Source organism: Balearica regulorum, chromosome 3, assembly GCF_011004875.1.
Source record: "Balearica regulorum gibbericeps isolate bBalReg1 chromosome 3, bBalReg1.pri, whole genome shotgun sequence".
Taxonomy (NCBI): domain Eukaryota; kingdom Metazoa; phylum Chordata; class Aves; order Gruiformes; family Gruidae; genus Balearica; species Balearica regulorum.
Genome location: NC_046186.1, coordinates 117,851,322 through 117,872,661, shown reverse-complemented (window position 1 = coordinate 117,872,661; position 21,340 = coordinate 117,851,322). Strand labels below are relative to the sequence as shown.

Here is a 21,340-nt window from a genome sequence, read left to right as displayed (position 1 = left end):
TACGATAATTGCTAGCTAAATTCCTGTTAGAGCAGAAATGTCTCTCTGTGCTGGAAATCACACCTTCAGCAGTGAACATAGACTTACCTTTGGATAGCAACCACCAGATCACATTTTCACATTTATCTAAAAAATTACTAACCTCAAAGTAATGAAGTTGTATCGGTTGAATGGGATTCTCCAGGATAAACTATCACTCCACACAGAATTAAGGAGGCAAGAGGAGGAACATAGGGAGACTTCATAGGTGTTGCAAGAAAAGAACAAAATACCTTTTTGAATAAAACTTTTCAGGGCTTGAAATGTTCAAGTGTTTTACCCATTTTATGAAGAACAAAAGCCTTTTATAAAAATGTATTGTAATTTATAAAAATATTCTTAAATGAAAAGGGTTTTGTCACTACTAGTTTTTTCTTGAAAAATTCCAACCAGCTGTATGTGCAATAATTGCCTTTCAGGCTAAAAAACAGGAATTTTTTATTTGATTTAGGATGTTGACTGCTTAATATTGTATAGCCTTACTTTGTAACCAGAAGTGCGGTGGAAAGGATTGTCTTAATCCACCTGTGTGCTTAATTTTAAGCCAGCAGATTCATATGTTCATATATCCAAGCACTTGTTCTCATTTCACTCTTTGGAGGTGGGAAATTTATTCATTCGGAAGTAAGATCTCATCTCACGGAGCTGAGATTTATTTTTACATTACTGAAGGCAAGACGGTGTAAATCATAATTGGAACGGAGACTTTTAGAAAGCCAACGTGTGCAGAGCTGCTCCGCGGTGGAATTCTGACAGAGAGGAGATCGGAGCCACGTTTAATGTTGCTCTTGACCTATGCTATTTGTTGATGTAGGAGTTTTTTTTAAGGGGATGGCACAGGAGAACCCTGACACTTGGAAGGGGCTCCACCACGCTGAGGCTAAATGAGAAATAAGCACCGAAAGGCTCTCTGCCTCCCAGCACGGCTGCAAACATAAGGCAGCACAACACATGCAGGCTTTTCCACAGCCAGCCAAGCTTTAGGAGCACTAAAAGAATTTACAGCCAGCTCGAGTCTACCAGATATGGTAAATTTACAGCCAACTCAAGTACCAGAGATGGTATGATTTACCATCAGCTCCCCAGTGTCTGCTGTGACTGAGAACTAAATTTTTTAAATCAATAAATGTTTGAAAGAATGAGACAATCAAAATAACTCACGAGCTTTATTAGTATCCATACAGGGCACTGGCAGAGCTTCAACACAAGCCCAGGCAGAACTTGTTAGAGGGGCTTACTACTGCTGTTTGCCCAAACTGCAGTAATTATTAACCATAAGACCAGTAATAAACAAGCTTATTTATGGCTTCATAGCTTGATGCTAGCATGGGTCTTAGCAATTTCAAGGCTGAGCTGGCTTGAGAAAGAAGTGGTTGGGAATCTAAGAGGTTCTTTATAGGATCTTATTGTTCACAGAACCCGAAACTTGATGCTGCTGGTAAGCTGCCAGTAAGCGCCGTGGAAACCCTGAGCTGGGCAGACCTCCCTCCTCCGGTGGGATTGGTGTAATCAACTCTCTGCTCTTGAGGGCAAATCTGTCTCTGTTTCCCTGTCAATCTGTGTTTTCAAGGGCAAGTTTGCCCTTCCACCCAGGACATACTCTATTCCCTGCCCATCTGAGGAGGGGGTCCCTCAGCTCCACAGTGCTGCCACCAGCTATTTGAGAGCACCATGGCCACCCAACTGCCCTGACTTCTAGCCCAACAGTGCTGCTTAAAGCAGGCTGAGGTTCCTGCTCAGCTCTTTGCCATGGTTTATCTGGGCAGTTGCAGACATCACCTCTAGCCTCCCATTTCCCAGCTGCTTCAAGCTCAGAGACACAGGTAACATTCCCGGTACCCCTCTCCACCCTCAGCGGTCCCTCAGATGTCCATGGTTTGCACCAGGACCCCCAGCACATCCCCTACAGGTCCCTGGCTCCTTATGCTCAAGGCTAGCACTGACATGGGGCAGCTGTGGCTCAGGACCGTCAGAAGCTCTGCCAGGGCCTCCTCTCTTTGCTTTGGAGCTGTGCTTAGGCCCAGCCTACAGTCTCTTCCTTACCTGAGCTGCATGGCCACTGTGCCTGGCCAGGTACCTCACAGAGCCAGGACACCCGATCTCAGTCCTGACTTGCCTGGTGGCCAGTGCGCAGCGGCTATCTGCTGGCTTTAGATCTGCTCTTCTCGTTCAGGTACTGAGGGACCGCGCCTTTGCTGGTGCAGTCTGTCTGCCCTGTCATGCTGGGCTCCTGGTTTGCCCTTCTTCATGGACCCACTTGCCCTTGCTGCTCCGACAGCGTGGTGTCTCCTCCAGCTGTTTTGCCAAATGCTGTTAGCTTCATGGATCACCCAGGCTTGTTCCTCTAGCAGGTCATGCTCTGCAGCCAGTTCCGTTTCCTAGCTCTGCTCCAGCTTCGTGCCGTGTATAACCCAGAGCCCGCTGTGAACACGCTGCACAGAGGACTGCTCCGCTGCTTTTCCTGGACACTCGTGGTATGCTGAGAACCCCTGCACCGGGGAAAATGCTGCAAGAGCTGCAGATAAAACAGCTTTGTGTTGATGGGGGTGAAGATGTTCACAATGGGGGACTGGCAGTCTGTGAGATTTAATAAGAAAAAGTGATGGAAAGAACGAGCCGATTTTATACAACTATGCAGGGAAGTCTTGATTTCATTATACTGCCATGTATCACATGTATTAGGTCTGAAAAGTATTCAATTTCAAACGTGCAGTGTAAGTCACATCACTTACTTACACTATATTAGTATGCTGATTTCAGAAAAACTAAAAAATTAACCTAGACTGAAAGAAAAAGGGAAGGAATGCAGGTATTCTTGCACAATAATAAATCAAAGCAGTGTGCCGCTATTCTTCCCAGTGAAGAGTTCCAGTGTGGGCAGATGACACTGCCATCAATTAATACTAATAAAGGGACAACCCTGGCACCCTGGACTAATTTGGAACCACCTGTATGAAAATAAAAGCGCTACCTACATTTCATCTTTTTCAGATTATTAGCACATCCAAACTAATTGGGAATCATGATAATGATAAATATAGCAGATCTGAGTAGCTCTCTGTTCAGGGCAGCGTTCAGCACACTCACAATTTCAGATGATCTTTTGCCCCAGGGGACCCAAGTAGTAGCAGTGTAACTACCGCGACTGTCAGCGACAGCATCTGGTCTGAGAGGAAAGGGCTCTCCCATGAAGGAAAGGCCGGTCTAGAAGCAGAATACAACCACAGAGCAAACCAAGCTAAGGGTCTGCGAAGGGTTTGGTGCGTCCTCTGGGGCGCAGAACCTTCCTTTCTGGGGTTTGGGGAGTTTTGGGGGGAGCAAGGAGGTGATCTGTGACTGGCTTCCAGAACGCCTGATGTTAATTGAAACTTGTTGGTATTGATAGAGCAGTGAGAGCTGCTGTCATCTGCTGAGCCCTAAAACTGAAGAAACCAATCTGAGATGGAAAAGGGAGTAATTCACTAGTGGACTCGGATGGCTTCTCTTGAACAAGTTCGTTGTGCGACCTGTGAGTTCCTCTCCAAGTTCTATTGATTTTTTTAAATTATTTTTTTCCTAGCATGCTTGATAAAACCCAAAGATGAAATACACTCATTTCACAGGTTATGCTGGATGTAACTAACTATGAATGTCAAGTATCTAAAATTTAATTCTGGTTCGCTTAACAATGGTAAATTATTTCTTTTTAAATAATACAACTGTTTTCTGTTGCCATAAACTAGAAGTGCTGTGCTGTTTTTTTTCCTGCGGACTTGGTAAGGGAGAAAGGTGACTTGGTCAAGAGAACAAGCAAACAGTTGTATTAATCACAACAGAATGATTTTCCTCTGAAACAATAGTAATAAATAATTGGTTGTGATGGTGTACCCTTCCCTTGGTTGGTGAGCTAAATTACATCGCCTACCTGAAGGGTCTGTCAGGCAGTGTATTTAACAATCAAAGGTATAAACTGCCAGTAATGAATGTCAGAGGAACATCTGGAGGTTTTCTTTTTGGTTTAGATCAAGCAGTAATACTTTCAAGCATCGTTTCAGAGATTATGGAACAGCCTTTTTAAAGGAACTGCAGTACAATTTTTCCCTTCCGCGTGGTGTTTTTGTTTGCCTCTCTCCTTACCACCGGGTTTTTTATTGTCCCCCAAAGGGGGTCAGCTGGGTCCTCTTCCTGAGTGGTTACAGTTAATTCAGGTGCTTCAAACGATGCTTTTCCAAGTGCTTTGCCACACGCTTGTCAATACAAAATTTCTGCTGCCATCACGTTGTCCACTCACTTTGCTTTGTGAGTTTGCAGAGATTGTGTATCCTGAGCCTGTGAACAACAGTCTGTACTGCAGCCTCCTCAGCTCCTTCTGGCAACCCACACTGGTGGATGGCAGTCAGCACAACTGCCCAGCAGCCACTGATTTATGGGACACAATTCCTTCTCTTTTGCACCTTTCATTTGAATATAGATCCCGAAGCTGTTCACCCTTCAAAGAACCTTTTCTGTCTTCAATGTGAGGTTTCGTGTACATTGACTTTGCGAGTGCTTACGGCACCACTGTTTGGACTTGCTAGGGAATTTCCGTATTTCCTGTCATTTTCACTTTGTCCATGTTCCCATGTTTAGTGCTGTGATGTATCATTATACTCCTTGACACAGCAGAACACATCAAGGGGCAGAACCAAAGTACTGAGGCCAATCCAGTCATATCACAAAGCACTCACACTCATGTTTCTTTCTAGCATATGCTTTTGATTACACACACACAGGTGAGATGAAAATATTTTTATACTGATAAATTAGAGTAACTGTACTTATCCCACAAGCTTCATACATGAAAATAACAACTGTGAAAAGTGTGAAGCATCATTATGTATATGTGGACTCAGTCAAAGCTGTGAGGACTGCATGATGTTGTGAAGCTTTCACTATACGCAGCTCTCGGTTATTGTTCTGCTTTAGTCCAGAGAATTGCAATGAATTTAGAAAAGGAAGATGAAGGAGAAAAAAAACCAACACTGTTTTTTTTTTTTTTATTACAGGTTTTGTAACTAACAGCAGCAATAGTAACGAAATGCTAGGTTTCCTTGACCTTGAGCAAAGGGCAGGAAGGGGCAAGAGCAGTGGCTACAAAGACATTTTCAAGAACCCTGTGCTCTTCGCTTTGTTTCTCCAACACTGTTTGACAATCCCTGACAAACAGCTACCTGTTCAAGCTGGAACTGTTTCCAGCCCATTATATTGGTGACAAATTATAATTGCTTAGTAAGTTGCTACAGGCATTCTTGCTAAGAAACTTGAAATAATTTTTACAGTACTTCAAGCTTTCAGGGACTTTTAAGCAAATGACCATTTAGTGAATGAGAGCACCATACCTGTCTGCTTGGGGATTAAGAAAACAAAAGTAATTCAAATAAACCTTGGGGAGGAGAGAGGGAAGCCAACCTGAGGAATGAATGTCGCTTCTATTGAACCGGCAGGCAGACTGTGAGATCCCACCTGAGGAACAGGAAAGACAAAATTTCGCCATTTTATTGCATTCAAATTCTGTAAAAATAAGTCAGCTGTCCTTAAAGTCACTCTGAGCAAGTATGAGTGTGGCATACTGTGCTGGGAAGACTTACAGAAGCCATGAATTCTTCCTTAGTTTGTGTCAGGTTGAGGGGTTTTGTGTGTTTGTTTTCTGTAGAGTGTCTTCTCTACGAACGGCTTAAAGAATTTATTTTTAAAGTAATTTATGATATGGCAATACTTTTGATTCTACAAAACAAATTGCCTTAGCTATGTTGACTCAGTAAAAAGTAGTTATGAACGTTGTTACTAAATGATGAAGTTACATGGACTATACTGCTGATCAATGCATAAAACAGCACAGTCAACCATTCTGAAAAAACATGTTATAACATATTGTTCATGCTTGGATTTCAAAGTTATGCTTTATCTTAACAACTGCTTCTAAAACAATAAACAAAGAAAAATAAAAGGCACCCTAAAACTTTCCTGGAACTGCTGCCTAACATCTTCTGAATTTGTGGCATGTATACATTGCATATGTGTGGTGGGTTGACCCTGGCTGGAGGCCAGGTACCATCAAATCCGCTCTATCACTCCCCTCCTCAACTGGACAGGGGAGAGAAAAAATAACAAAAGACTCGTGGGTCAAGATGAGGACAGGCACAAATCACTCGCCAATTATAGTCACGGGCAAAACAGACTGAACTGAGGAAAAAAATTCATCTAATTTATTATCAAGAAAACAGAATACAACAATGAGAAATAAAATCAAATCTTAAAACACCTCCCCCCACCCCTCCCTCCTTCCCGGGCCCAACTTTACTCCCCATTTCTCTCCCTCCTCCCCCGCAGCAGCACAGGGGGACGGGGAATGGGGGTTGTGGTCAGTTCATCACACCTTGTCTCTGCCGCTCCTTCCTCCTCAGGGGGAGGACTCCTCGCACTCTGCCCCTGCTCCAGCCTGGGGTCCCTCCCACGGCAGGCAGTCCTCCACCAACTTCTCCCACAGGAGTCCCTCCCACGGCCTGCAGTCCTTCACAAACTGCTCCAGCGTGCCTCCCTCCCACGGGGTCACAAGTCCTGCCAGCAAACCTGCTCTGGCGTGGGCTCCCCTCTCCACGGGGCCACAGGTCCTGCCAGGAGCAGGCTCCAGCGCGGGCTTCCCACGGGGTCACAGCCTCCTGTGGGTGCGTCCACCTGCTCCGGCGTGGGCTCCTCCATGGGCTGCAGGTGGAATCTCTGCTCCGGCGCCTGGAGCGCCTCCGAGCCCTCCTTCTGCGCTGACCTTGGTGTCTGCAGACTTTCTCACATCTCCTCACTCCTCTCTCTGGCTGCCAAAGCTCCCACTTTTGGGGAAGTTTTTTCCCCTTCTTAGCTATGTTATCCCAGAGGCGCTACCACCGTCGCTGATGGGCTCGGCCTTGGCCGGCGGCGGGTCCGTCTTAGAGCTGGCCGGCATTGGCTCTATCGGACGTGGGAGAAGCTTCTAGCAGCTTCTCACAGAAGCCACTGCTGTAGGCCCCCCGCCGCCAAAACCTTGCCACGCAAACCCGTTACAGTTTCCCTCCTAAAGCGCCTCCACGCAGCCCTGATGCCTGCTGCAAAGGGCTGCCTGCTGGGACAAGGGACGATCCCAAACTCCTCCCTGACAATTCACCCCCAGACCACAGCTCCCCACTCCAGAATATGCTATGGCAGGAGGCACAGTCCGAAGAGAGAAAAGATCCTTTTATTTGTGGACATCAGCTGCGGGGCCCAGGACTCACAGTGCTTCAGCCAGGGAAAATGAATCGGCACCTGCAAGGACAGAGTCAGAAAGCTCCCATAAAGGCAGAAGGGCAGGACGAGGCAGGGCTTTGTTCCCCTCTCCTGGGGGAACAGCCTTCACGAGGAACCGTTCGTGGCAAAGATGGGCGGCAGAGCCTGGTACACACCTGGGCCTCCTGGCCTCCTGCACCCTCCTGCCTCTTCTCTTTGGTCCAGCCCCAGAAACTTCTTCCCTCTTCCTCCACTTCTTTTCCACGCGGCTTTCACTCTCCTCCCCCCAGGCCTGTTTCCTCTTTCGCCCTCTTCTTTTTCCCTTGGCCTGGGGAGAGCCTGCAAGCCTTTCCATCCCACAGAGGTATCAGTGAGGGAGAGCCACCATCCGCTGGAGTCCCTTCCCATTGGAACCACAGCCAGCTCAGTTTACCTTCTTTCCCCTGAAAGGCTCGCCAGTTCTTCGGGGCGCCCCGCGGAGTCTGCCGCGCTCTCGGGGGTGCTCGGAGGCAAAGCCGGAGGTGCCTACAACAGAAATGTCGGAGGTAGCAGGTGCCAAGAGATGACCTGGAGCCGTAAGCAGCTCCTGGACAAATTGCTACCTCAGCTCTGCAGAGGAGAGCCCTTTGGCCGGTTTGCATCCGCCACGGTCCGCACAGCACCCCCCCCCCGCCCGCCCCCTCCAGAGAGACTCGATGAAGCTCTGCTAGGAAGCAGGACCTGGGCAAAAGCCCTCAGCAGTTGGCGGCTGCTCCCCTCTGCCCTTCCGACGGTGTTTTGTGGGCATTTGGTTTGCTGGAGCACACGCCCAGTGCCCTTGAGAAACAAGCGTGCCAGTTTTCCTTACCACGGCCCATCCCGGGCGCCGGAGGAATCACCCAAACCCGCAGCAGCTCTGCTGCCAGGCGGAGGCACAGCAGCCACTTGGCCTCTCCAGAAACTCCCCTCCCACACCAGAGACGCTGTCACAGGCTTTGGGGACCTGACCTACCTCTCCCGCCTCAGACCCCACCACCGTATCTCCCCCGGCTTCTCGGAGGACACCGAGCTCTAGAGAGGGGGGTGTGCGTGGCAAGGCTTCTGCCTGACGCTCGGGCTCTGCACTGACCGCAGGGACGCTTTGTTCTGCCAAATGTGGGCCTCGAAAGGAAAAGCACATGCAGCACGGTGAGGGACTTCTGGGAAGGAGAAACCAGCTCCGGCCAAAGCCCTATGCCACTGCTGGGCTCAGCCCTCGGCTGCCCTGTCTGCCAGCTTCGGCTCACCTTGCCGAGCAAAACAAAGCGCTCGTGCCCCGAGAGGCAGCGGCCCAAGAGAGGCCAGGGGACAAGTGGGGCTCCGAGGGCGACGCTCGCTGCCCAGCCCCGCCAGAAACGACGCCGAGGGTTCTGGCATCCCGAGCCCCAGGCTGTGACAAGCCTCGGTCCCTCCGCTTACCTTGGGAGCTCTGCCTGGGGGCTGGCGACTCCTCGGCTGCTGGACGGGAAAGCTCAGCGGTGTCCTCCCCAAAGAGTTCCCTGGAGTTCTCCACCAGGAACTCCACCAGCACCTTCACCTGCGCACACATCAAAGCCTTGCTCTCAAGCCAGCTGCCGGAAAACGGGGCCGAGCAAGCGGCCTTTCCCACTCGCGACCCTCGCTCCAGGCCGGAGGCAGCCAGAGACCTCTGAGCAGCCAAGCTCAGAGGATGGGCCGGGCCGGGCCGGGCAGGCTGCAGCCAGCAGGGCCATACAGCGTACCTTCTGGGTCGCCTCCAGCATGGCCTCCAGCGGGAGCAGGTCCTCGTGCGGTGGGCTCAGCAGGCTGGGCCCCATGCAGACGGCCAGGTTGCTGGGGCTCATCCTGCTGGTGCCTGCGCTGTGGCCGATGTGCCGGAGGAGGGAGAGCAGCCGCTTCAGGAGGAGGACGTTGGCCGCGGGCAGCTTCTCGGCCACTCTGAGGGAACAGGAACGCAAGGTTCATGGAGCAGATGTTGCCCACAGCCGTCCCCCAGGCTCGCGCGAGGCAGGTGGGAGGCGGCGGCTGTGTCGCGCAGCTCTCCAGGTGCTCTCGGCCAGCGCTCGGGGCTCCTGCTCAACACGCAGGCTGCTGCCCACGCTTACCCTTTCAGCTCTGCCACCTTCTCCTCCTTGCTGGTCCTCCGCATGGCGGCCATCCAGTCCTCGTAGAGCTTGTTGACGAGGAGCTTGGAGGGGATGCTTCGCAGGAAGTCCTGCAAGGCCCAGGCCTCCAGCTGAGCCTTTGGACACTCCAGGCCAGCCAGGAGCTCCTCCGGCGGCAGCTCCCAAGCGCTCACCTTCAAGAGGACGGCCAGCAGCAGCGCCGGCTGCCTTCCCAGCTCCACCTCTGCGCCGTGGTCCAGGGCCTCCCGCAGCTCCTGAAGCTCTGTCCCGCTGGCAGCGCAGCGGAATATCCCCTCCGTCGATGGCCCTTCCTGCTGCAGGACAGCCAGCAGCTCCTGCAGGAGAGGCAGGAGGACGCTTGCTTGCCCGCGGAGCTGCCTTCCAACAGCGCTGGCCAGAGCGCTGCCCCAGACCTGGCTCCTTGTTGGGGGTGAAGTGCCCAGGCCCTCGTCCCCGCAGCTCCCAGGGACACCCACAGCCTCTACGGAGCAGCTGGAGGGCTGGGGACCCCCTGTCCAGGCTGCCTTACCTGGATGGGCCGGGGCAGCGTGCCCTCCTCCCCGCAGACGGCTGCCAGGGGCTGGCCAAACAGCGCCCTGCTGCAGCCGCAGCCCGCCTGCCCTGGCGCCTGGGCAGCGGCCGGGCTGCGCCGCAGAGCAAAGGGCCAGGGCAGCCGTGTCCTCCTCCTCTTCCCGCTGCTGCTGCTGCTCCCTCCTGCTGCAAAGGAAAAGAGAGCCCGAGCCCCTCAAATGGAGACCGCCAGGCCAGCGCTCCCGGAGCCTGCCCTGCCCTGCCCTGCCCTGCCCTGCCCTGCAGCGCGGTGCTGAGCGGTGCGGCAGGAGGGGCAGGGAGCCAGCGGCCGGAACCGCGGCTCTGGCTGGGAGGCTTCCGAGAGCCGGCGTGCCACCGGGACAGCCCGGCCCAGCCCTCGCCCTGCCAAGCCCCGGGCAGCAGCAGCAGCAGAGGCTCCTTGTCCCCGCAGAACCACGTCCAGCGGCCGCTGCCCAGCGGGTGTCCTGGCTCCTCCCGCTGACGTCCTCCCTTGGGCTACCGCACCTGCATGGCGACACTCAAGGGACAAGTGAGCACAGCTCAGCCGGTCGCTTGCAGGAGCTGGCCTTGCTTTCCCATACTCACCTGCTGAGCGGCAGTGTGCCCCCGCGTCGCTGGACGGGACCGGCGCCAGCCCTTGCTTGGGATCAGCCTGCAAGAAGCAGGCTGTGCTTAGAGGGCAGCCCCACAGCAGAAAGGGCCACCGGCCAGCTGCCCCCCGGCACCAGCAGCCCACACGTGGTGGAGCCGGGACCCTCCGCTCTCCCTGGCTCTTTGCCCCGCGCGGCAGGTTTCTCTCCCAGCGCCAACAGCCAGGACGTGCCGGCGTTCCTGGGGGCTCCCCAAGCCTCTCCGCTCCCTGAGTGGCACCGCGGCACCCTCCCTCCCTCCCTCCCTCCCTCCCTCCCTCCCTCCAGCGCTCTGTCCCGCACGAGCTCGCTCCGCTCGCCGCACATGGCGGCACAGCCAGAGGCGGCCAAAAGGCCGCCGCTCTCACCTCGGCCTGGCCCTCCAGCAGCCTCTCCAGGCTCGTGGCGCTGAATGTCCTCCCCTGGCCAAGCGAGAAAGAGGGCAAGGAGCTGAGCAGCCGTGCCTCTGCTGCTCGGCAGCTGCAGGACCAGCGCTCGGGGACAGAGCCCAGGAGCCCAGGCCAGAGAGACACTCACGGCACGGCGGCGCCTCAGCTCCCGCTCCAGGACTTGGAGCGATGGGAGACGGGTCACTCGCGCTCTCGTGGCTCCTTCGGGTGTCCTGTGCCACAAGAAGGGACAGGGAGAGAGCCGGCTGAGCCCCAAGACGCCTCTTCTCTCTTGTCGGGGGGTGCCGCGGGGGCACCTCTCCCCAGCTGGGGAGCTGTCTTCCCCTGTCGGGCTGCGCCTGGAGCATCCCTCCCCTGGCTCACCCCAGCAGTGTGTCCAGCCACAGCTCCTTCAGCGCCCGGGAGCTGCAGACAGAGAGCAGGAGAAAAGAGCGTCAGGCCCCGCTGCCCCCCAGCCCTGTGGGCAGAGGCGGGCGCCGGCACAGCCCTGCCCCGTGGGCAAGGAGACGGACGAAGGGCAGCAGGGCGAAGCCCCGTGGAGCGCAACTCGCCCGAAAGTGGCAATGCAGGAGCCGCTGGGCCAGACGAAGACGAGGGAGCTCCTGTCCACGCCGCTGCCTTCCTGCTCCTCCTCTTCTTCCTCCCCCGCCGCCTCCTTCCCGCCGCTCAGCACCCACAGCTGCTCCAGGGCCAGGCGCAGCTGTGGGCGCACGCTGGTGCCACCTCTGCGGAGAGCAGAGGAAGGCAGGGAGCTGCCTGGAGGTGGCCTCCTCGGGCTCCCCAACCTGCCCTTGGCACGGACGTGGATCGATGCGTCCAGCACCAAGGGCCCGGGGCTGGCGCCCGGGGGTCCCCGCAGTGGTCCCAGGGCCAGGGATGGGGCAAAGGCAGCGGGACTCTGAGGCTCTTACTGCAACTTGGCCACCACCAGCTCCTCTTGGAGGAGGAGAAGGCGCCTCGCGCTCCTCTTGCGGCCCTGGCTCAGCCGCACGTCTGCACTCAGCACTGCCTCGGCCTGGCTGAGAGCCTTCCTGCAGAGCAGAGAGTGGCGGGCATGAGAAAGGCGGCTGCTGCTGCTGCGGGGCCCGGCCGTGCCCGCGTGTCCCCGAGCCACCCGGGGAGCCTACCTGGAGCCGCAGCAGCAGTTGGCCTGGCCCATCGCGCCCGGGACAGGAGGCTCCTCGCCGGGCACCAAGGACTTGCACCAGCCAGCGACGGCGAGGATGGGGAGCGGGCTGCCGGTGCCGGTGCTAGTGGCTGCTCGGCCAGAGCCTGCCTCCTCCCAGCGCTGCTGCGTGCCAGCACAGCTCCGTGCTGCTGTCTGTGCGGGCTGTTGGCTCCAACTGACCAACGGCGGGAGCCCAACGGAAAGTGGGCGGAGCCCTGGGGGGGCACGGGGCTGGGGGTTCTCTCCAGGATGCCCATGGCTGCCTTGGCCCAGGGAGCCCAGAGCAGGGCACAGCCCGGGGCAAGGACCACCTGCCTCCACCTGCTGGCACTGCCCCTTGCCTCGCGGCTCACCGCTCCTCCCTGGCCTCCGACTCCACTCGGTGCCACCGGCCACCACCCCCGCCCTGGGGCCGGCCGCTCGGCCGCTTGCCCGGCCACCGCGCTGCTCCTCAGCCCGTGGGCTCTTTGCTTTCTTCCGCTCCTCAGGCGCATCTCCCTTGCGGAGGGGCCTCGCAAGGCCACCTGCCAGCTCCCTCGGCACTTGAGGGTGCACCCCGTGGGGGCCCGACGGGGACGTCTTCTGCCTCTCCGCTTTGCTCAAGTCTTCTCTAATCTCGTCCTCTGACAGCTCATCCCGCCGGAGCCTCTTGCACGGAGGGCACCTCTTCTTTGCTCCAGCCTTTCCCCCGCCGGCTAGGTCTCCAGGGCCTGGGATGTCTCGCTAGGACCGTTCATGCCCCAGGACGACTGGCAGAACCTAGACCAGCCTGAAGTGCTGCCGTAGCCCAGCGAAGGCCGGCAGTGTTTAAAGGGGGAGCAGCAGAAGTCCTGAAACGTGACCGTATGATGAGCTGCATCAGGACATTTCTTCCCAGGAGCTGCTACGGGGCTATGCTTTGCATCGATGCTGCAAAGAGCCTTGAGAACCCAGGGGTGTGTTGGCTATTGCTGAGCAACTTTCCGCAGAGCTTCTCAAAGCACTCAGTAGCACCCACCCTGTCCAGCAGACCGTGCCAAGCAACAGGAGGAAGCTTCTTCTGGACTGAGCAGTGTCGTGGCCTGCTTGGATCTCTCACATTGGCAGGACAACGTACTCCATAAATTCAACTCTAGCCTAGGAGTTCATAAAACACACACAGAAGAATGGCAAACAAGGGCTACATCCACTTTGGACAGAGCAGTCTAACGTGTGGATTCACTCCTTCGCCCATTCCTCCATTAGGTTTCAAAGTTACAAGTTCTCTCGTTCACGCCTGTAAACTGTAACTCAGAACTTGCAACATGTGCACTTACAAGCAAAAGGGCTGCCGAGCTGCCGGTGATAACGCTGCCAAACACATACCGGTGCGGGCGTCCCCTGCATCACACCCCGGGGATGCACCAAAGCCTCGGCAGCCCGGCTGCTGCTGGAGCCGCTTCCAAAGCTTTTTGGGTGAGCTGAGGCATTCAGAGCGCCCAGCGTGGAAGTTCCTCTCTGCCCTTGCCGTGAGCAAAGCGGGTCTCAGGAAACTGCCCGACAATCAGCGCTCAGGGAGGATGGCTGCAGGGGACGGCGGCTGCGTAGGGACCTCGAGCCCTTCCTGGCCATCGTGCCCTGCCTACATCCTGCCCTTGCGCTCCCCTCCCGGCGCTCCTCCCGGGAGATACTCCAAGCTCCAGAGGACAAGGTTCTGGGCAAGCTGCTCTAGGGGAGCCTGCCTGAGCAGATGTTGGGCCCAAGGACCTCCACAGGTCCTTTCCAAGCTCCACCCTCCCCTCTGGGACTCTCTGCTTGGGCTTCTGTGGTGGGTTTCTTTTGTGGCTGACCCACCAAAGCTGCTCAATCGCCCCCCTCCTCAACTGGACAGGGCAGAGAAAATGTAGCGAGAGGCTCGTGGGTGGAGATAAGGACAGGGAGAGATCAGTCGTTAATTACCGTCACGGGCAAAACTGACTCCACTTGGGAAAAAAAGTCATCTCATTTATTGTCAAGCAAAACAGAGTAGAGCAAAGAGAAATAAAACCAAACCTTCCAACAGCTCCTCCCACCCCTCCCTCCTTCCCGGGCCCAACTTTACTCCCCATTTCTCTCCCTCCTCCCCCGCAGCGGCAGAGGGGGACGGGGAATGGGGGTTGTGGTCAGTTCATCACACCTTGTCTCTGCCGCTCCTTCCTCCTCAGGGGGAGGACTCCTCGCACTCTGCCCCTGCTCCAGCCTGGGGTCCCTCCCACGGCAGGCAGTCCTCCACCAACTCCTCCCACAGGAGTCCTTCCCACGGCCTGCAGTCCTTCACAAACTGCTCCAGCGTGCCTCCCTCCCACGGGGTCACAAGTCCTGCCAGCAAACCTGCTCTGGCGTGGGCTCCCCTCTCCACGGGGCCACAGGTCCTGCCAGGAGCAGGCTCCAGCGCGGGCTTCCCACGGGGTCACAGCCTCCTGTGGGTGCGTCCACCTGCTCCGGTGTGGGCTCCTCCATGGGCTGCAGGTGGAATCTCTGCTCCGGCGCCTGGAGCGCCTCCGAGCCCTCCTTCTGCGCTGACCTTGGTGTCTGCAGACTTTCTCACATCTCCTCACTCCTCTCTCTGGCTGCCAAAGCTCCCACTTTTGGGGAAGTTTTTTCCCCTTCTTAGCTATGTTATCCCAGAGGCGCTACCACCGTCGCTGATGGGCTCGGCCTTGGCCGGCGGCGGGTCCGTCTTAGAGCTGGCCGGCATTGGCTCTATCGGACGTGGGAGAAGCTTCTAGCAGCTTCTCACAGAAGCCACTGCTGTAGGCCCCCCGCCGCCAAAACCTTGCCACGCAAACCCGTTACAGTTTCCCTCCTAAAGCGCCTCCACGCAGCCCTGATGCCTGCTGCAAAGGGCTGCCTGCTGGGACAAGGGACGATCCCAAACTCCTCCCTGACAATTCACCCCCAGACCACAGCTCCCCACTCCAGAATATGCTATGGCAGGAGGCACAGTCCGAAGAGAGAAAAGATCCTTTTATTTGTGGACATCAGCTGCGGGGCCCAGGACTCACAGTGCTTCAGCCAGGGAAAATGAATCGGCACCTGCAAGGACAGAGTCAGAAAGCTCCCATAAAGGCAGAAGGGCAGGACGAGGCAGGGCTTTGTTCCCCTCTCCTGGGGGAACAGCCTTCACGAGGAACCGTTCGTGGCAAAGATGGGCGGCAGAGCCTGGTACACACCTGGGCCTCCTGGCCTCCTGCACCCTCCTGCCTCTTCTCTTTGGTCCAGCCCCAGAAACTTCTTCCCTCTTCCTCCACTTCTTTTCCACGCGGCTTTCACTCTCCTCCCCCCAGGCCTGTTTCCTCTTTCGCCCTCTTCTTTTTCCCTTGGCCTGGGGAGAGCCTGCAAGCCTTTCCATCCCACAGAGGTATCAGTGAGGGAGAGCCACCATCCGCTGGAGTCCCTTCCCATTGGAACCACAGCCAGCTCAGTTTACCTTCTTTCCCCTGAAAGGCTCGCCAGTTCTTCGGGGCGCCCCGCAGAGTCTGCCGCGCTCTCGGGGGTGCTCGGAGGCAAAGCCGGAGGTGCCTACAACAGAAATGTCGGAGGTAGCAGGTGCCAAGAGATGACCTGGAGCCGCAAGCAGCTCCTGGACAAATTGCTACCTCAGCTCTGCAGAGGAGAGCCCTTTGGCCGGTTTGCATCCGCCACGGTCCGCACAGCACCCCCCCCCCCCGCCCGCCCCCTCCAGAGAGACTCGATGAAGCTCTGCTAGGAAGCAGGACCTGGGCAAAAGCCCTCAGCAGTTGGTGGCTGCTCCCCTCTGCCCTTCCGACGGTGTTTTGTGGGCATTTGGTTTGCTGGAGCACACGCCCAGTGCCCTTGAGAAACAAGCGTGCCAGTTTTCCTTACCACGGCCCATCCCGGGCGCCGGAGGAATCACCCAAACCCGCAGCAGCTCTGCTGCCAGGCGGAGGCACAGCAGCCACTTGGCCTCTCCAGAAACTCCCCTCCCACACCAGAGACGCTGTCACGGGCTTTGGGGACCTGACCTACCTCTCCCGCCTCAGACCCCACCACCGTATCTCCCCCGGCTTCTCGGAGGACACCGAGCTCTAGAGAGGGGGGTGTGCGTGGCAAGGCTTCTGCCTGACGCTCGGGCTCTGCACTGACCGCAGGGACGCTTTGTTCTGCCAAATGTGGGCCTCGAAAGGAAAAGCACATGCAGCACGGTGAGGGACTTCTGGGAAGGAGAAACCAGCTCCGGCCAAAGCCCTATGCCACTGCTGGGCTCAGCCCTCGGCTGCCCTGTCTGCCAGCTTCGGCTCACCTTGCCGAGCAAAACAAAGCGCTCGTGCCCCGAGAGGCAGCGGCCCAAGAGAGGCCAGGGGACAAGTGGGGCTCCGAGGGCGACGCTCGCTGCCCAGCCCCGCCAGAAACGACGCCGAGGGTTCTGGCATCCCGAGCCCCAGGCTGTGACAAGCCTCGGTCCCTCCGCTTACCTTGGGAGCTCTGCCTGGGGGCTGGCGACTCCTCGGCTGCTGGACGGGAAAGCTCAGCGGTGTCCTCCCCAAAGAGTTCCCTGGAGTTCTCCACCAGGAACTCCACCAGCACCTTCACCTGCGCACACATCAAAGCCTTGCTCTCAAGCCAGCTGCCGGAAAACGGGGCCGAGCAAGCGGCCTTTCCCACTCGCGACCCTCGCTCCAGGCCGGAGGCAGCCAGAGACCTCTGAGCAGCCAAGCTTCAGAGGATGGGCCGGGCCGGGCCGGGCAGGCTGCAGCCAGCAGGGCCATACAGCGTACCTTCTGGGTCGCCTCCAGCATGGCCTCCAGCGGGAGCAGGTCCTCGTGCGGTGGGCTCAGCAGGCTGGGCCCCATGCAGACGGCCAGGTTGCTGGGGCTCATCCTGCTGGTGCCTGCGCTGTGGCCGATGTGCCGGAGGAGGGAGAGCAGCCGCTTCAGGAGGAGGACGTTGGCCGCGGGCAGCTTCTCGGCCACTCTGAGGGAACAGGAACGCAAGGTTCATGGAGCAGATGTTGCCCACAGCCGTCCCCCAGGCTCGCGCGAGGCAGGTGGGAGGCGGCGGCTGTGTCGCGCAGCTCTCCAGGTGCTCTCGGCCAGCGCTCGGGGCTCCTGCTCAACACGCAGGCTGCTGCCCACGCTTACCCTTTCAGCTCTGCCACCTTCTCCTCCTTGCTGGTCCTCCGCATGGCGGCCATCCAGTCCTCGTAGAGCTTGTTGACGAGGAGCTTGGAGGGGATGCTTCGCAGGAAGTCCTGCAAGGCCCAGGCCTCCAGCTGAGCCTTTGGACACTCCAGGCCAGCCAGGAGCTCCTCCGGCGGCAGCTCCCAAGCGCTCACCTTCAAGAGGACGGCCAGCAGCAGCGCCGGCTGCCTTCCCAGCTCCACCTCTGCGCCGTGGTCCAGGGCCTCCCGCAGCTCCTGAAGCTCTGTCCCGCTGGCAGCGCAGCGGAATATCCCCTCCGTCGATGGCCCTTCCTGCTGCAGGACAGCCAGCAGCTCCTGCAGGAGAGGCAGGAGGACGCTTGCTTGCCCGCGGAGCTGCCTTCCAACAGCGCTGGCCAGAGCGCTGCCCCAGACCTGGCTCCTTGTTGGGGGTGAAGTGCCCAGGCCCTCGTCCCCGCAGCTCCCAGGGACACCCACAGCCTCTACGGAGCAGCTGGAGGGCTGGGGACCCCCTGTCCAGGCTGCCTTACCTGGATGGGCCGGGGCAGCGTGCCCTCCTCCCCGCAGACGGCTGCCAGGGGCTGGCCAAACAGCGCCCTGCTGCAGCCGCAGCCCGCCTGCCCTGGCGCCTGGGCAGCGGCCGGGCTGCGCCGCAGAGCAAAGGGCCAGGGCAGCCGTGTCCTCCTCCTCTTCCCGCTGCTGCTGCTGCTCCCTCCTGCTGCAAAGGAAAAGAGAGCCCGAGCCCCTCAACGGAGACCGCCAGGCCAGCGCTCCCGGAGCCTGCCCTGCCCTGCCCTGCCCTGCCCTGCAGCGCGGTGCTGAGCGGTGCGGCAGGAGGGGCAGGGAGCCAGCGGCCGGAACCGCGGCTCTGGCTGGGAGGCTTCCGAGAGCCGGCGTGCCACCGGGACAGCCCGGCCCAGCCCTCGCCCTGCCAAGCCCCGGGCAGCAGCAGCAGCAGAGGCTCCTTGTCCCCGCAGAACCACGTCCAGCGGCCGCTGCCCAGCGGGTGTCCTGGCTCCTCCCGCTGACGTCCTCCCTTGGGCTACCGCACCTGCATGGCGACACTCAAGGGACAAGTGAGCACAGCTCAGCCGGTCGCTTGCAGGAGCTGGCCTTGCTTTCCCATACTCACCTGCTGAGCGGCAGTGTGCCCCCGCGTCGCTGGACGGGACCGGCGCCAGCCCTTGCTTGGGATCAGCCTGCAAGAAGCAGGCTGTGCTTAGAGGGCAGCCCCACAGCAGAAAGGGCCACCGGCCAGCTGCCCCCCGGCACCAGCAGCCCACACGTGGTGGAGCCGGGACCCTCCGCTCTCCCTGGCTCTTTGCCCCGCGCGGCAGGTTTCTCTCCCAGCGCCAACAGCCAGGACGTGCCGGCGTTCCTGGGGGCTCCCCAAGCCTCTCCGCTCCCTGAGTGGCACCGCGGCACCCTCCCTCCCTCCCTCCCTCCCTCCCTCCCTCCCTCCAGCGCTCTGTCCCGCACGAGCTCGCTCCGCTCGCCGCACATGGCGGCACAGCCAGAGGCAGGCCAAAAGGCCGCCGCTCTCACCTCGGCCTGGCCCTCCAGCAGCCTCTCCAGGCTCGTGGCGCTGAATGTCCTCCCCTGGCCAAGCGAGAAAGAGGGCAAGGAGCTGAGCAGCCGTGCCTCTGCTGCTCGGCAGCTGCAGGACCAGCGCTCGGGGACAGAGCCCAGGAGCCCAGGCCAGAGAGACACTCACGGCACGGCGGCGCCTCAGCTCCCGCTCCAGGACTTGGAGCGATGGGAGACGGGTCACTCGCGCTCTCGTGGCTCCTTCGGGTGTCCTGTGCCACAAGAAGGGACAGGGAGAGAGCCGGCTGAGCCCCAAGACGCCTCTTCTCTCTTGTCGGGGGGTGCCGCGGGGGCACCTCTCCCCAGCTGGGGAGCTGTCTTCCCCTGTCGGGCTGCGCCTGGAGCATCCCTCCCCTGGCTCACCCCAGCAGTGTGTCCAGCCACAGCTCCTTCAGCGCCCGGGAGCTGCAGACAGAGAGCAGGAGAAAAGAGCGTCAGGCCCCGCTGCCCCCCAGCCCTGTGGGCAGAGGCGGGCGCCGGCACAGCCCTGCCCCGTGGGCAAGGAGACGGACGAAGGGCAGCAGGGCGAAGCCCCGTGGAGCGCAACTCGCCCGAAAAGTGGCAATGCAGGAGCCGCTGGGCCAGACGAAGACGAGGGAGCTCCTGTCCACGCCGCTGCCTTCCTGCTCCTCCTCTTCTTCCTCCCCCGCCGCCTCCTTCCCGCCGCTCAGCACCCACAGCTGCTCCAGGGCCAGGCGCAGCTGTGGGCGCACGCTGGTGCCACCTCTGCGGAGAGCAGAGGAAGGCAGGGAGCTGCCTGGAGGTGGCCTCCTCGGGCTCCCCAACCTGCCCTTGGCACGGACGTGGATCGATGCGTCCAGCACCAAGGGCCCGGGGCTGGCGCCCGGGGGTCCCCGCAGTGGTCCCAGGGCCAGGGATGGGGCAAAGGCAGCGGGACTCTGAGGCTCTTACTGCAACTTGGCCACCACCAGCTCCTCTTGGAGGAGGAGAAGGCGCCTCGCGCTCCTCTTGCGGCCCTGGCTCAGCCGCACGTCTGCACTCAGCACTGCCTCGGCCTGGCTGAGAGCCTTCCTGCAGAGCAGAGAGTGGCGGGCATGAGAAAGGCGGCTGCTGCTGCTGCGGGGCCCGGCCGTGCCCGCGTGTCCCCGAGCCACCCGGGGAGCCTACCTGGAGCCGCAGCAGCAGTTGGCCTGGCCCATCGCGCCCGGGACAGGAGGCTCCTCGCCGGGCACCAAGGACTTGCACCAGCCAGCGACGGCGAGGATGGGAAGCGGGCTGCCGGTGCCGGTGCTAGTGGCTGCTCGGCCAGAGCCTGCCTCCTCCCAGCGCTGCTGCGTGCCAGCACAGCTCCGTGCTGCTGTCTGTGCGGGCTGTTGGCTCCAACTGACCAACGGCGGGAGCCCAACGGAAAGTGGGCGGAGCCCTGGGGGGGCACGGGGCTGAGGGTTCTCTCCAGGATGCCCATGGCTGCCTTGGCCCAGGGAGCCCAGAGCAGGGCACAGCTCGGGGCAAGGACCACCTGCCTCCACCTGCTGGCACTGCCCCTTGCCTCGCGGCTCACCGCTCCTCCCTGGCCTCCGACTCCACTCGGTGCCACCGGCCACCACCCCCGCCCTGGGGCCGGCCGCTCGGCCGCTTGCCCGGCCACCGCGCTGCTCCTCAGCCCACGGGCTCTTTGCTTTCTTCCGGTCCTCAGGCGCATCTCCCTTGCGGAGGGGCCTCGCAAGGCCACCTGCCAGCTCCCTCGGCACTTGAGGGTGCACCCCGTGGGGGCCCGACGGGGACGTCTTCTGCCTCTCCGCTTTGCTCAAGTCTTCTCTAATCTCGTCCTCTGACAGCTCATCCCGCCGGAGCCTCTTGCACGGAGGGCACCTCTTCTTTGCTCCAGCCTTTCCCCCGCCGGGTAGGTCTCCAGGGCCTGGGATGTCTCGCTAGGACCGTTCATGCCCCAGGATGACTGGCAGAACCTAGACCAGCCTGAAGTGCTGCCGTAGCCCAGCGAAGGCCGGCAGTGTTTAAAGGGGGAGCAGCAGAAGTCCTGAAACGTGACCGTATGATGAGCTGCATCAGGACATTTCTTCCCAGGAGCTGCTACGGGGCTATGCTTTGCATCGATGCTGCAAAGAGCCTTGAGAACCCAGGGGTGTGTTGGCTATTGCTGAGCAACTTTCCGCAGAGCTTCTCAAAGCACTCAGTAGCACCCACCCTGTCCAGCAGACCGTGCCAAGCAACAGGAGGAAGCTTCTTCTGGACTGAGCAGTGTCGTGGCCTGCTTGGATCTCTCACATTGGCAGGACAACGTACTCCATAAATTCAACTCTAGCCTAGGAGTTCATAAAACACACACAGAAGAATGGCAAACAAGGGCTACATCCACTTTGGACAGAGCAGTCTAACGTGTGGATTCACTCCTTCGCCCATTCCTTCATTAGGTTTCAAAGTTACAAGTTCTCTCGTTCACGCCTGTAAACTGTAACTCATAACTTGCAACATGTGCA

General features: G+C 58.8%; 2 protein-coding genes and 1 long non-coding RNA gene across 3 annotated transcripts; all 3 read right to left on the bottom strand.

The window, feature by feature from the left end:
* Positions 1-7,297: 7,297 nt before the first annotated feature.
* On the bottom strand, positions 7,298-13,540 carry LOC142601229 (uncharacterized). Its single transcript, XM_075750020.1, has 15 exons — positions 13,520-13,540; positions 12,135-12,898; positions 11,919-12,038; positions 11,421-11,732; positions 11,135-11,219; positions 10,966-11,019; positions 10,554-10,620; positions 9,946-10,160; positions 9,590-9,751; positions 9,396-9,505; positions 9,033-9,228; positions 8,731-8,848; positions 8,285-8,433; positions 7,727-7,818; positions 7,298-7,640 (listed from the first exon to the last, which is right to left on the bottom strand). The coding sequence occupies exons 1-15, from the start codon at positions 13,538-13,540 to the stop codon at positions 7,298-7,300; spliced, it is 2,808 nt and encodes a 935-aa protein (XP_075606135.1).
* Positions 13,541-15,161: 1,621 nt separating this feature from the next.
* Positions 15,162-15,645, bottom strand: LOC142601163 (uncharacterized). Its single transcript, XR_012834796.1, has 3 exons — positions 15,603-15,645; positions 15,346-15,516; positions 15,162-15,208 (listed from the first exon to the last, which is right to left on the bottom strand). It is a non-coding gene; the product is annotated as an uncharacterized LOC142601163 (long non-coding RNA).
* Positions 15,646-15,649: 4 nt separating this feature from the next.
* Positions 15,650-21,263, bottom strand: LOC142601228 (uncharacterized; the record flags this gene model as incomplete). Its single annotated transcript, XM_075750019.1, has 15 exons — positions 21,240-21,263; positions 20,010-20,773; positions 19,794-19,913; positions 19,365-19,607; positions 19,245-19,286; positions 19,009-19,093; positions 18,840-18,893; positions 18,427-18,493; positions 17,825-18,039; positions 17,469-17,630; positions 17,275-17,384; positions 16,912-17,107; positions 16,609-16,726; positions 16,163-16,311; positions 15,650-15,694 (listed from the first exon to the last, which is right to left on the bottom strand). Coding segments are annotated over exons 1-15 (2,394 nt in total), but the record flags the coding sequence as incomplete, so codon positions are not given.
* Positions 21,264-21,340: the final 77 nt, after the last annotated feature.